Source organism: Carassius carassius, chromosome 49 (genome assembly GCF_963082965.1).
Source record: "Carassius carassius chromosome 49, fCarCar2.1, whole genome shotgun sequence".
Lineage (NCBI taxonomy): Eukaryota > Metazoa > Chordata > Actinopteri > Cypriniformes > Cyprinidae > Carassius > Carassius carassius.
The window spans coordinates 16686152-16701013 of record NC_081803.1 but is presented as its reverse complement, the minus strand read 5'-3'; the positions used below and the strand labels follow the sequence as shown (position 1 = coordinate 16701013).

The following is a 14862-nucleotide window of genomic DNA, read 5'->3' as shown; positions in this document are numbered from 1 at the left end:
ATTTATTATTTTTCATTTCTATTTATCTAAGAATCCTTAAAAAAAAATGTTTAACAGCTTCCACCACAATATTTAGCGGCACAACTGCTTTCAACTACAGTATATATGAAAATAGATATCAAATATATGAAAACAGAAAATAGTTAAATTTCAGTAATATTTCACAATACTGTTTTAACTTGGGTGAATATTAGAGATGTAAAACACATTTTTACAAAACTGTAAATGAGCCCAAAACTTTGAAGAGTTGTGTATAATCATTATGAAGACTGCAGTTCATGCATGTTCAAAAATTAAATCAATGAATCAAATATTAAGTATTTTTTTAACTATTTGAATGTGCATTAACTAATGATTAATAAACCATTGTTATATTTGTTCATGTTGTTTTAAAGTGTTACCAATTATTTTTTAAGACAAAAGCTGTGAGATCTATTTTGCCAAACATTTTTTCAACAATTTTAAGTTCCATGTGCAGCAATAATGTTGTAAAAGATGGAGTTTTGCTCATTGTTTTATGGCTGTAGTCAGTAAGTGCTGACACTAGATGTCAGCATTACTGAGATATTGCTGAAGATTGCAGCTCTCATTTTCTTAAGCATTTCAATGCCACTTTTAGTTTCAGAAAGCCTCTGACAAAAGCTTTGTCTGTACCCGTAAATATAAGTATATAAATATGACTGGATATGTAACAGATGAAATTAGTATGATATAAAGATATATTTTTATTGCCTAAAATAATGCATTTGTAATTTCCGTAGTTTGTTGTTTTGTCTAACATCTGCAAGGCAAAGTTTAAACTGTTTACAAGAGCAAAACTTAACCAATCTCACCATATTAACAGTATATTTACATGTCATCGTTAATATCTATAACAACTTCTCTCAGTGTCCTTGATTTGGCAATCCAGTGTCATCAGAGAACAATCCCTGGACCGAAACACCTTAATGCAACAGCTCTGAAACACAAAGGCTTCTTTACACAGTCAAGACTCTGACCAAAATAGGTTGTGGCCAGTGGGTAACAGTCTTTGCACCAACCAGAGGCAGACGAGGACGAGATAAACAGCATTATGCAGGGCTGTGGTTATGCTTGGGTTGCAGGTGGGCTGAGAGGGGCCGGCTGGCTCTCTGCGTCCTCTTTACTGTTGTCTGAACAGTCAGATCCGATGTAACAGCCTGAGTCTCTGGGACAGTCGCTCAGCTCGGCTTTGACTTGATCAGAGGGAGATTTGGGCTCCTCGTCTGTCTCTCCATTGCTCTGATTATTATCTGTAGTAGAAAAAAGAAGAAGACAGATGCAGACATCATGATAATGTCATCAGATGATTGTGCATGAATATTCATGCAGTACTCGGAAGTATGTTTTCATGACACGCAACACACACTGTTTTTTCTGTCTATTGCAGCATTTGATGGCGTTTGGAGGTGTGGCTGTACTTCTGAAATTATAAAGACGGATACCCACACAAACTCACTGCTCAACACACTTCCTGTTGGGTCTTTCATCACATACTGGCAAATGGCCTCAATGACATTCACTTTTTTCCACTAGCAGTGTTTGTTGTTGTTGTTGTTTACTATAGGCTACACATTTTAAAACAAAATCGAAAATGATTTTAAACATATTTCTATTTTATAAAATGTGTATAAAAATGTGTGTGTATAAACATCTAATTTAAAAACAGATATTTTAGTTTTTGATGTATTTTATTTAAGCTTTGTTTTATTCAATTTATCATTATGAAAAATGTACAGTTGGAAAAGTGCACAAACCATTTTTATTCATCCACACAAATTAGTCTTTTTACAAATGATTTTTTTCAATCCTTGGTTTGTGTTCGATTTATGTCATAGTGACTTTTTGTACAAACACACTTCATTCAAATATTTTTATATTTTTTAAACTGTCAATATTTTACATGATATGAAATTTATATTTTTAATTTGATTAAAAAAAATTAAATGCATTTTATCTCATGTTTTTTATTTTTTTATGTCACTAAAGCAGAGACTTGAGTGGAAAGGAACTAGATTTTTATCTGAGGGAAAATGTGTGAAAAGTAGTGTTTTCAACCTGTCGTTTCACCAGTGTGGTTTTGATGAGGTTTATTTTTTATCTTCTAAAACACTGAATGATCACAGCACTGAAGTGCTCATCCTACATCAGCGCTTTAACCGTGAGACCTTTTATATTAAATATAAAATGCAAAACCCAGTCTTGGAAACAAAGACAGCATCCTCTATGTTCCATTTCCGGCATTTTTTTTTAAATATATTTTGATGCCTTCTGATGTTCAACTACTTACATTCAGGGTCCTGCAAGCTTTCTGCCGCCAATAGCAGCCGGTGTCTGTGTTCTGGGTCGGTCACATTGAGCTCCACGAGGTGCTGCTCCTTCAAATCCCGCAGATCGTCCACTGTCTGATACCCGTTCAACAGCAGAGATGAAATGTGCTCCTGCAGAAACAAATTTGTCTGTTAAAGTAGCATCAACCATCAGATAATACCTAACATCCTGTTTTTGAGATTTTGAATGTGAATCTGTGGGTATAGCAAGCTTGATCATCAGCTATGGTATTTAATTGAACATTTTAAGCACCTCCAGATGGAGTCTTTCCAGAAGTTCCTGAAGAGTTTTGGGTCGAGGTCTTTTGCTTCTCCGGTGAGAGCGAATCCTCGGTTCCGGCACACTTTCCTCCACCAGAATGTTGACGTAGATGAACTTAAAGCTTCCCACTTTACCATTCAACACCCCAGTCCAGATTCCCATTGCAGGTTTGCTGATGATATCAATCACATCTCCCACCTTACAAGCGAAAAAGAACACGTTAATAGCTCTGAAAACCAACAAACCATGGATAAATCTGCTGAGTTGTGTTCGTTTTTATTGCTGAACATCTCATATGGGTTTTTACCTTGAGTTTGAGAGACTCTGTGTCATATGGACTGGGAACGAAGTCGGTGTGGACCTTGGCTCTTCCGCAGAACTGTCCCGTATAGGGCACATATTCTTCTAAACGCAGGCTGTCCCTGTTACTACAACCCTCGGAGCCACTGGTCACACCACCTAAAACAACAGGAAATGCAAAAACAACCAGTGAAACACAGAACACATTGCTGAAATGTCAAAAGCACATCTACACCAAAATGCAAACCCGCGATCCAATAATAAATGGTCTACTAGTTGTAGAGGACATTAAGTTTCGCTTACTAGATGTACTCTGGCCACTGTGCAAGCTGAACAAACTCTCTATGGAGTTACTGGAGTGGTTGCAGCCTTTGGCCAGCGTGCCGTCCACGACTTCAGCCGCCGCAGCATCGTTCTCCTCACCCTGTGAAAAACATCAGCTGCGTTCATGAGCTGAGAAAGTCTCAAGCAAGAGTCCCAACCAACAGCCGATACGTGACAGGTCTTCAGGTAGCAAATCAGGTCGTGCCAGGCCACGGGTCGCTCGAGGGAGCAAAGTCTTTAATCTGCGAGAGCTACACTGCCATTTTTACCTCAGACATGGGAGCTGCATGTAATCCACCCACACAAGCTCCTCAGAAGCTCTTTATAGTACAAAGGTTCACTGCTTTGTAAATAAGCTCGAAAACTACAGAGACCTTGTGCTTTCTTGCATTAATACCTCTAGAACTTTAGTTCTTTTTACGCTCTTTTCCTTATTTTTTTTTTTTATACAAAAAGGCTCCACAAATGACCAAAAAGCACCATAAAACAGTTTGCATATTCACATTCACTATAATGTCTTCTTGCTGTGGAAGATTTTCAGAGAACAAAGACTTAAATGTTGGTCTTGTCTTCTCCCAAAATCTATTGTATGACTCTAAAAACTTTTTATCTTCGGACCTCATCACCCTTTTATACAAACTATAAACTATTAATTTTGGGATTGTAAAATGGACCCTTTAAAGAGACAGTTCACCCAAAAATGAAAATTGTATCATTTAACCCCCACCCCCTCCTCACTTTGTTCCAAACCTGTATGACTTCTGTGCAAAACAAAAGAAGATATTTTGAAGAATGTTGGTAACCAGACTGTTTCTGGTCCCATTGACTTCCATTGTGTGGACAAAAAGTACCATGAGAGTCAAAGGGACCTAAAAATGTTTGGCTACCAACATTCTTCAAAAAAAAATTAAATAAAAATTAATTAATTAAAATAATATATATATATATATATATATATATATATATATATATATATATATATATATATATATATATATATATATATATATATATATATATATATATATATATATATATATATATATATATATATATATATTGTGTTCCACAGGGAAAAGAATTAAAAAAACTAATAAATGTTTGGAATAACATGAGGGTAAGTAAATAATGAGAGAATTTTCATTTCAGTTCCTATTGAATTCCATTCCAATGGACAAAAAATACAATGAAAGTCAATGGGAACTGAAACTGTCTAGTCCCAACATTCGTGAAAATATCTTCTTTTATGTTACACAGATGAAAGAAATGAATACAGGTTTGGAACAACTTGTGCGTGAGGAAATGATGACACAATTTTCATCTCTGGGTGGACTAGAACCCAGAAGCCAACACGCTTTTCTAAACAACCTGATCTGTAACATCATTATTTTATAAAAATAGCATTGCTTGCTAAACCTAAAGAACCTTTATTTTCAAGGGTTTCAAGTTTTAATGTTTTAAAGGTTAAAGTTGCTGAACTGTCAAGCAAGCGCTCACCATTTCCTCTGACAGGGCTTTAGTGTATTTTCGGCCCATCTTTTTACGCATGGTCAGTGAGATGTTCTTCATCTTCTTCCCGAGACCTCCTGATTTACTGGGATCCACCTCAGCTGCTTCCACGGGCTACACGGACACACATCGAGATCAGTATGACAGATTTTGGAGTCCAGCTTTTAATAAGAGCTTCACTGACAAGAAAAACTAAACTCACCAAACTTTCTACCTTCTCTTCTGCCTTGACATGGGTGGGCTGCTGTCTGTCAAAAATCCCAAAACTGGTGGATCGCTGAAATAAAATGAAGAGATAAAATAGATTAATGTGGTCTTCAGCTGTGAACTGTGTCTTGATTGCATCTTGGGTTTCACACCATAATCTAGCGGTGACAGAAGAGATTGGACATTAATGGTCACTAAAAGTCAGTTTCATATGGCTTGTTTGATACAGGAAAATTCTAAAACAGAATAACTGTTAGCTGAGCACTCAGAGTACTTGCGTAATGTTAACATTTCACCACAAGAGATGGACAAAAAAGTGTGTTTTCTTCTTCTTGGGAATAAAAAAAATCCTTTTTACCTTGGGTTTGTTCCTTGGTTTGTCAGAGGCATTGGATGGTTTTCTTTGAAGCATTCTGCCAACTGCGTCAAATGTTTTTCTCTTAATTTCACCTGACAGAAAGCCACTCAGCTCTTATTGAAGCACTGCCCCGAAGCAGTTCACACATGCAGTCGACTCTAAACACACTTCCTCAACCACACACAGGATGTGTGTGAGCGTCTTCTCTGACATCTCTAATCAGTGACTCTAAAGTGTCTCTTCAAGAGAAAATAATGCACCCTCATCATGACAATCTTTTAGCGCGAGACTAAGGTTATTCTGATGTAATTTATATAATCTGTAGAACTAAAATATCTTTAATTGAGCATTTATTTATCATCAGTTAATTAATATCTATGCTTCCATTTAAAAAGGGGTCCGTCAGATCTGTTATATTTTTGAAAGCAGCCTCTAATTCTCATGTGGGCTGAATTCATTTGATCAAAAATACAGTACAAACTGTAATATTGTGAAATATTATAACAATTTATGATATCTGTTTCCTGTTTTAATATACAGAAGACCTATTGTAAAATATATTTCTGTGATGGTAAAGCATCATTACTCCAGTCTTCAATGTCACATTCTAATATGCTGATTTAATGCTCAAGAAACATTTCTTATTATTATCAATGTTGTAAACAGTTGTGCTGCCTAATATATTTTGATAAACAGAAAATTCTAAAGCAGCATTCATTTGAAATATAAAATCTTTTACTGTTCCTTTTGATCAATTTATTGAGTCCTTGCTAAATAAAAATATAACACTTAGACCCCAAATTAGATTTAATATTACACACTGTTTATCTAGTAATATATTAAATTAATTATATTAAATATTATTACATATTAAAAATTATTTTTAGGATATAATCATATATATATATAAAACCAATACTATATTCTTTCAATATTTATTTATTTATTTTCTAATTTATTTTTACAATTTTACTTTTTTTTTTTTTTTACAATTTTTAAAAGTGTGGGTCTTTTAAGCAGTACACAGTACAAATATTTTGTTATCTTGTGTCTCACTATATTAAAAATAAAAAACTTCTGTGGTATACCTTGGTTAATAAAGCTCTTTGTTTTGTAGTTTTATCACCTTTGCATGAAATCTACATATCACCATTATGCATCGGATGCTGGTCTCCAGCATGTTCTTCTGCTGTTCTTATGTGTCCTATCAACAGGAAGCGCACGTCTGATCAGTATCTCACCAGAGGGTCCGGCATGTCCAGGTCCATGACTGAGTGGGTGATCCACCTCTCTTGCTGCTCTCGTTTGTAGGGGTCCAGTCGGTGGAAGAGCTCCTCATATTTCCCCCAGTCCGTGTCTCTGGGGAGGGTGAAGTTGAAGTTGTACATGACCTGTTCGGCCGTTGACTTGTGGCAGGTGTGTGTGGACATGTCCCACGTTGGAGAATACGCCATGGTGCTCCAGTACTCCTGAAAGAGCCTTGGACTCCACAAACCCTCCGTTTCTGTGTTATCGTCTTTATCCTGCAGTGGCTGCTGGGATTGCCGTGTGGATGCCCTTGTGTGCTTCTTCTCAGCTTTTTTGGTCAGACTGATACAGGTTATGACAGGACTGTGGTCTTTGCCACTGGATTCTGTCAAATGATGTAAAGGCAGTAATATGGATGGTACAGCTTTTTGTATTCATTTGAACATATGAGGAAATTATTTTTTTAGGTTTCTCACCTCCAGGCTCTGTGTTGTTCCTCGCCTCCTCTGTGGTGCTTTGACCACCCTTTTTCACTCCCACCAGTTTCTGGATCTTCTTCAGTGTACCTTGTGCCTCATCCTCGCCTTCTGACCTCCTGGACTGAAATGAAGAGGCAGCAATAATTACAGCACGTGAGGGAGATTAACGATACATGCTGTGTACACAAACTGCATCAAGATCAACACACACAAGATTGTACAAACTGCTGGGGATTCTGGGTAATACTAAAGCTCTGCCCTCAGGCTCTAACTGTATTAGAAGGCTTTCACAGATAAGCATTCTTACACTGACATGTCATTTGAGTTCCACATAATCTGACCTCTATTTTCATGAAAAACCTAAGATTCGATTTTATTTTCTTTATCCTTTTTTGATTCAATTTACAATTTGATTACATAACATAATAAGTTGTAATATCAGTTTCAGGGTCATTTTCTGTTTTGGTTTAGTTCTGTGTTACTTAATTTGACCCAGTTTCATTTGTTCCCAGTTCTCCCCTGTTCTGGTTCTGTTAATCGTCAGAATTAATTTAAGCCTCAGTTTTAGTCTGTTCTTAGTTTGGTATTGCTGGTATGTTTCAGCTGTTGTGTTCTCATTGGATTTATCATTAAAGACTGTTAGATGTGTGCTTGATCATGCACAACATGTTACAATCAGCCACTTTTTATTATAAATTGGTTAATAGTTTTTAGTGTTTTTTTAAATGTATCTAAACAAAATAATATTGCATTGTGATATCAGTCACTGTTTAATGTTTAATAGTTTTTAATGTTCATTTATGTGAACAAATTGTAAAATTGCCCACTTTTTTAATGCATCTGTATTCAGCCTTAACATAAATAACAGCTTATCATATCACCCATAATTTTACATATTGGTGCATTTTTTGTATTTTACTAATGAAATCCTTTTATGCATCGTTTTTCATATTTTCCTTTCAAAATTAGTATGGTAAATATGAAATGTCTGGACCGAGCCATAAATGAAGGCAGTTTACAATACAAAAATCATAACAAAAAATATTGTCCACAAAAAAGTGCTATAACTACTGAAAAGTTTAAGGTCTGAGGCAGTCATCAGAGAAGAAACTCACCAAATCTTGCTGTCTACATTGAGAGTTTTCTCTATTGGGATTCCAGGCTTCAAAATTCACACCCTGTGAATAAAAACACCAAAGCTGAATCAGTTTGAGAGTGATATAGTATTATTGTAAAGACATTTAAAGACTGACAAAAGTGCAATAATACACAGATGACTGAATCACATTAGTGTAATGGAGAATTTAATCACTGAGAAATGTATCCTATATTATCAAGGGGCACATTTTCTTGATCTTTTTGTCTCAAAGTGAGACTGCACAATATTTTGTGGGTGTGTGTGTTGCGATTTACCTGGACGGAGGTCTTTTCTGAAGTCACCCGCTCCTCTTCCTCTTCTCTAGTGAGTTTTGACCGGTGATCTTTGACCATCTCTAGATTAAAACACAGCACAATTTAACTCAAGCCCTGGATTTATGGCAATTCAGACTTTAGATTTAGATGGAAACTTGGGAAGTCTGGGGAAGAGAGTGTGACCCTGATCACATTTTATCTGACTGTCAGTGAATCAAAAGCCAAATCAAATCCACTGTTTCACATGGGTTTTTGGAATTGCTTTGTGTCGTCACTGATCTAATCCACTAAGACACACACAGCTTTCTCTGACCCCGGGCCCACCACACTTCCTCAGCTAACAAAACACACACTCTGCAGTCTCTTTAGACCTGTTACCTGTGTTCAAATGGTTCTTGCTGTGTACCAAGCCGTCTTTTTTCCTGGTGGACGGCCAGTGGGCATCAGACTCTGTATGATCTGTCAGAGATAATAACCCGGTTATTTTAAGGGCAAAACATGGAAGGCAAATGAAATAGTGTTATCGTGAGAGACCACTGCCAAGTAGGTCAGCAGGACTGGCATTTGTGTAACAGTGCTCAAAAATGCAAGGCAGAAGAGCTTTGCTAGAATTCAGTGAGTCAAATGCAAATATATATATACAGTTTAATCCTTAATACTAAAACAAAGTGAAAAAAATCAGACGCATAAAGCTTAATGCTACAGTTCCAGACAAATGGAATAACTGACCCTCGGATTATGAATTTGACAGACCTTTAAACTCTATGACACTGTTCTATGACTAGCAGTATTATATGTACTGTAGTATTAGGCATGTGGTTTAAGTTTTTAATGAACTGTGAGGGAAATCAGCAAAGAATTCTGGGTATTCATTCAAAACAAACAGACAAACCTGTAGTCTCATAGTCTGATGTCAATAGTATTTGGGACCTGTTATATGAAAGTAAAAAAAAAGGCATAAGATTAATAAATATATAAACATTATACTCCAGCAATAAACTACTTTAAAACTAAAAAAACCTGTGGAAGGATTTTGACACATTTTTTACATTTATGTCATTGGTTATTTAAAGTATGATAACAATATTGAAAATGAGGCATATTTAATGAATCTTATAATTCTATTAGGTAAATGTCAAGTGGAAATTTTCCAACACGCCATTTTTCTTTGTACCTTTCAAAGAAGTAGAAAAATATTTTTGTTATTAAGCTTTGTATTAATAGCCAGCTATAAATACAATTTATGTTCTCCTTTAAAGATATGTAAGATTTAAAAAAAAATATTTCCCCTTTATTTTAACCCCTAAACCGCCCCAAGTCAAGCTATAAATGAATGTAATTTAATTAATCATAAAATATTTTTGTTTTATGTAAAACCCTATTTTATTAATGCAAAATGGCCAGTGGAAAATGATCAAAATGATCAGTGTGTCTGTTTAGACAAAAGACTAATATCTTCAGTGTTGTTCGGTCTGAATCGAGTCAGTTCTATCAGTTTTTATTGTGTTGTTCAGTATTTACTTTTATTTACTTTTTTTTGTCTGTATTACATGACTTGTTCTGGTCAGAACGTAATTATTCTGAAAGCAAATCATGACCATTATATGATGCTTAAGCATCTGATATTGGTTTAAACAGGTGAGTTAGAACATAAACTAAACCCCTCACACTTGTACCAATTAATATAATCCTAATCCAGCTCTCTCATTCTCTCATAAAACACAGCATATGGCACATCATGATCTAATGTCGGCACTGACACAAATACACCACATTGACTGTCTATGTTTAAATTCTCATTCTCATAAAAGGTGTAATTTAAAAAAATTATATTAACATAAATATAAAAACATGTTATACATGTCTTGTTTATCATTAACAGACCAAAAGATCCAGAACTTACTTTCTCTTTGCCTTTTCCAAAGTTTTACTTTCTTGAGTCTTACTTGTGTGAGTCTCTGGAAGCTTCTAGAAAAAATAAAACATATTTAGTGCATCATGATATCTGATGCATCAAACGTTCATGGTCTCATGCAGCATCTCGCCTGGATAAAAAGTCATGCTGGCATTTTGGTAATTTCCTAATGAGTGTGACCCGCTGTACAAATCACTCACAGATTAATCAGCTGTTATACAGGTGGCAGCACTTTTGCTTATTAATATTTTCGGCTATTCCACTTTTGACATAACTGCAGCTCAGTCTCATGAAATACCATGTGAACTCCCTTGTGTTTCTAGGCATGTGCGGATGAACCCACCATGGTGATGCATGGCTCAGATCCACTCCACATGCCCCTGATTTTCACAGAGTTGGGGCTGGGGAGCCTTCTGGGTAATAAGTCTTGACTGTTCTGGCCGATCTGGGCCGGCTCGTACAGGCTGTCTGTAGAGCCATCCTGCACCAAACACAAAGTATAGCAGAAAGATATTTAGTCTACGAGATATGAGCCTTGTGAAAAAGTTAATTATTTATTTTTATTTTTAATTTTAATTTTTGGCTAGTAACATGAACCACAGTATTAAGTGGAAATACCTCTAAAATGTCCATATTTCTCCTGCTTTTTTAATTTTTTGTCAAATTGTACCTCTAAAACAGGGTTAGGGTTAAAGAGATTTTAGAGGTGATCTATTACAGGTTAAAGGTGACTAATCACAATTCTGATTTAATCTGAATTCCCATCTGAGTAAAGATTTATCAATCTAGATTCTTTTTCTTATATATATATATATATACATACATACACAGTGCACAGTATCTCTGCGATTAAACAATAACCATGCGGCAGATGTATGGCTAAAGACTTGATCTTTGATTTTTAGATCTGCTTTCTATGAACATTGACTGGATTGTCCACATGTTCAGTAGCTACAGGCTGTTGTTAGATGGATATATCTGGATCCTGGGAATGTAGTGGCTTCTTAAGACCTTCAGAGGTGCTGTGGTGCCCCTGATCTATGAATAGGATATTTTCCTTTCTGCTGATCCGTGATCTGCTATAAGGAGCTTTACCTCCGCTCAACGTTTCCATACAAACACAATCCCACTTTCTCTTGCCGTAAGGTAATGTCGTGATATCCACAGCTAAAATTAGCATTTTTCATTTCATTTAAGCTTTTTGGTTTGTTATTGGTTTTTAATATAAAAGTCTGTTGGAAAAGCATCACTTGAGTATATTAAGCCACTGTTGTTATACAAACACAAGTACAGCTCAAGTTAAACCAACACCAGTGGAATCAAGGATCTAAGCTTGTTCTTTTACCAGCAGAGACGCAGATAATCAGTTCAGTCTGATATAACATACAGTTTCAGCCTGAATCAGTTTAGATCATTTCTATTAATATTCTGGAACAGCTGATGAATCATTCCTGATAAAAACTGAGTCCATATCCTGCTGTCAGAGTATATAAATGAGCAAACAAAGAAACTTTGTCTTACCAGAGTGAAGCAGAAGAGGTTCATTTTGCAAGTCTTAGTCTGTGTCCTTGCAGCTTCACACACTATGATCGGAGAAGTGCATATGTGTGTGTGTGAGTGTGTGTGTGTGAGCTCTCACGCATGTATAAAGAGTGCTGGGATTGAATGGCTGTTGGACTGTGTTTGGCCTCACAGATTAATGCGAGTCGAAAATCCCTCCCATAATCCAATATGCTGTCACTCTTTAGGTCCCCCTGCCCTTCCTGCTAATGAGAGTCAAACACCCCAATGTTCCCATCAAAACAAACGTGCTGTCCACATGCTGTCAGCGGGACACAGGAGGACACCTGACAGAGGTGGACACCTCTATGACATGATTTAGTTGTTTAGTTGTATTACTCAAGTTTCAGAGTGAGTTTGGCCAAATTACAGTACTCATAAAAACTTCCTGTCAAAGGTTTGGAAAAATTTGGATTTTTTAATAAATATTTTTACATGAACTCTCTTATGCTCATTGTGGACACATTTATTTGTCATTTGGTAAAAATAGTAATATTGTGAAATATTATTACAGTTTAAAGTAACTGTTTTCTATTTTAATATATTTTAAAATGTAATTTATACAGTTCCTACCTTTCTTATGTTTAACAAGGTTGAAGGTTTTATTTAATACTTTAAATCAGCAAGGACGCACTAAATGGATCAAAAGTGACCTTTCTAATGTTACAAAAACTGTCCATTTTAAAGAAATGCTGTTATTTTGAGCTTTCTATACGTCAAATCCTGATTTTGTTTCATAATAAGCAGCAAACCTGTATTCAGCATAGATAATACAAACTAGTGTTGATAGCACAAGATCCACATATTAGCAACATTTCTGAAGGAGAGTGTCACACCGAAGATGGGTGTTATGATTGCTGAAAATACATTTTAAAATATATTAAAACAGAAAATTGTAATAAAATTTTACAATATTACTCTTCAATCAAATAAATGCAGCCTTGGTGAGATAAGATTTTAATTTGTATTGTATATATATATAATTTTTTTTTTTTTACTTTATACACAAAATAATGTCCTAAAAGCATGTCTTTAAACAACATGGTTATACCATGGTTCTCAATTGGCATTGGCTCTTATTGTCTTATTGTTATACACAACATTAGTCAGGTCCAGCAGATCTGTTTTTGACTATGGACTTAAAGTGCTTTTTTTATACACATCCTGCAAAAGTTTCAAGGTTAGTCAGTCACAGAGGATCTGTTTCTAGATTGAAATAGTGAGAGTGAGTACCTAAACACTTCTCAAATTGGAATGTTTCGTGAACATGCAGGTTCTGAACTGGTACTAGAAGTATGTACAGTATATGTAATCTCTGGACTCTTGCATTGAGAAAGTGTGACTGGCCGCAGACAAAAACAGCTGATGGTGAAAGTCAGTTTCCTGCTTGAGTGTGAACAAGGTCAGAGAGGTGTTTGTGGTTATTATGCCTGCTCTTTATAGCGTTGATAGTTTTGTTATTTTTCACCTGTTAGCGCCCCCTCCTGGGTAAAATAACGAAATATAAATAAAATAAAATATATATTCATTCATTCAATCATTCATTCAATAACTCATTCATTGGAGGTTATTCAGAGGTAACAAGTTAAGATAATAATAAATAAAATACAAAAATAAATTACGATTTTTTTTTTTTAAAATAAAATCCATGATTAACATTTCATTTAATTATTTTATAAAGCATAGTACCATAAAGTGAAAGTGAAGTGACATTCAGCCAAGTATGGTGACCCATACTCAGAATTTGTGCTCTGCATTTAACCCATCCGAAATGCACACACACAGAGCAGTGAAAACACACACACACACACACACACACACACACACACACACACACGGAGCAGTGAGCAGTGGGCAGCCATTTATGCTGCGGCGCCCGGGGAGCAGTTGGGGGTTCGATGCCTTGCTCAAGGGCACCTAAGTCATGGTATTGAAGGTGGAGAGAGAACTGTACATGCACTCCCCCCACCCACAATTCCTGCCGACCCGGGACTCGAACTCACAACCTTTCGATTAGCAGTCCGACTCTCCAACCATTAGGCCACGACTTTCCCTGTATATGAACATGAACACAAATACACTAAAAAGTATTTATTGTGTGGAAATTATTTCAATGAGTCACGACTGTCCCTCAGCTGTGACGTCATCTACATCGTGTTTTTTCAAAGGTTTTACTTGGTTATGAAGAATGCAACGATGAAGATCCTAAAGTGAAATATGAGTGAGGGTGTAATTTTGTCAAGTTACACAAAAAGTGAAAGAATATTTAGTTTTGCGGATAAATCAGATGATAGCTAAGAAATAAGGCATAGTAAGGCAATAAATAAATATATCTGTTTGCCGTTTTAGCAGAAGATGTTTAAAATATAATTTCATCACAGTAATTTCCACCACTGTTGTGATTTTGGCGAAAACTGATTACAACGATACAGGTTTCATCCACCTGAGGCCTGTGATTTAAAATAAAATATAGTTTTTAGCGTTTAGCTTTTCACATGCAAAACTGTAAGAAACAAAAAAAGTCCAGGAACATGTTCGTTTATTTATTATTTACGTTTGTGGAGTCTTGATGTGTACACTCTTCGGGTCTTCGACACTTGAGGGCGCTGTTGCTCGGACTAAAATTGTATTGCAACCTCGCACCAAAACCACTCTTTTTTTTTGTTATTGCTATAGCTATGTCTTTTGATCACTTTACGTGGGGTAATATACTGGTACTGGTTTATTAAATCGTTTTTGTCCGTTATTAGTGCAACATAAAAATGAAACGGTAGAGTACAAATATGAGTGAAATATAACGTAAGGTGGTCTAATCTCTCTCTCCATCAGAGATGATTAGAGAGGTGGTGAAACTCACGAGTGAGGCAGGTGAACGAGGGGAGTGAATCTCTGGAGTTTGATATATGCACTCATGCATGCTGTCCCAGAGCCACAGATGA

General features: G+C 35.9%; 1 protein-coding gene and 1 long non-coding RNA gene across 2 annotated transcripts; both read right to left on the bottom strand.

Moving 5' to 3' along the window:
* Positions 1 to 705: 705 nt before the first annotated feature.
* Positions 706 to 5574, bottom strand: LOC132132108 (SAM domain-containing protein SAMSN-1-like). Its single transcript, XM_059544367.1, has 8 exons — positions 5309 to 5574; positions 4946 to 5020; positions 4732 to 4857; positions 3214 to 3334; positions 2918 to 3069; positions 2602 to 2808; positions 2309 to 2459; positions 706 to 1271 (listed from the first exon to the last, which is right to left on the bottom strand). Exons 1-8 carry the CDS (start codon positions 5360 to 5362, stop codon positions 1087 to 1089), a joined length of 1071 nt encoding a protein of 356 aa, XP_059400350.1. The 5' UTR covers positions 5363 to 5574; the 3' UTR covers positions 706 to 1086.
* Positions 5575 to 10349: 4775 nt separating this feature from the next.
* LOC132132109 (uncharacterized) lies at positions 10350 to 12084 on the bottom strand. The gene is made up of 3 exons (XR_009429009.1): positions 11885 to 12084; positions 10707 to 10844; positions 10350 to 10416 (listed from the first exon to the last, which is right to left on the bottom strand). It is a non-coding gene; the product is annotated as an uncharacterized LOC132132109 (long non-coding RNA).
* Between the last annotated feature and the right edge of the window lie 2778 nt (positions 12085 to 14862).

What these genes read in the sequence shown, in the direction of transcription:
- LOC132132108 (XM_059544367.1), bottom strand. Translation starts at nt 5,362, where the DNA reads ATGCTTCAAAGAAAACCATCCAATGCCTCTGACAAACCAAGGAACAAA. An exon ending in AAGCCCTGTCAGAGGAAATG is followed by an intron (nt 3,335 to 4,731) that starts GTGAGCGCTTGC and finishes TGTTTTTCACAG; the next exon opens with GGTGAGGAGAACGATGCTGC. An exon ending in TGGAAAGACTCCATCTGGAG is followed by an intron (nt 2,460 to 2,601) that starts GTGCTTAAAATG and finishes TTGTTTCTGCAG; the next exon opens with GAGCACATTTCATCTCTGCT.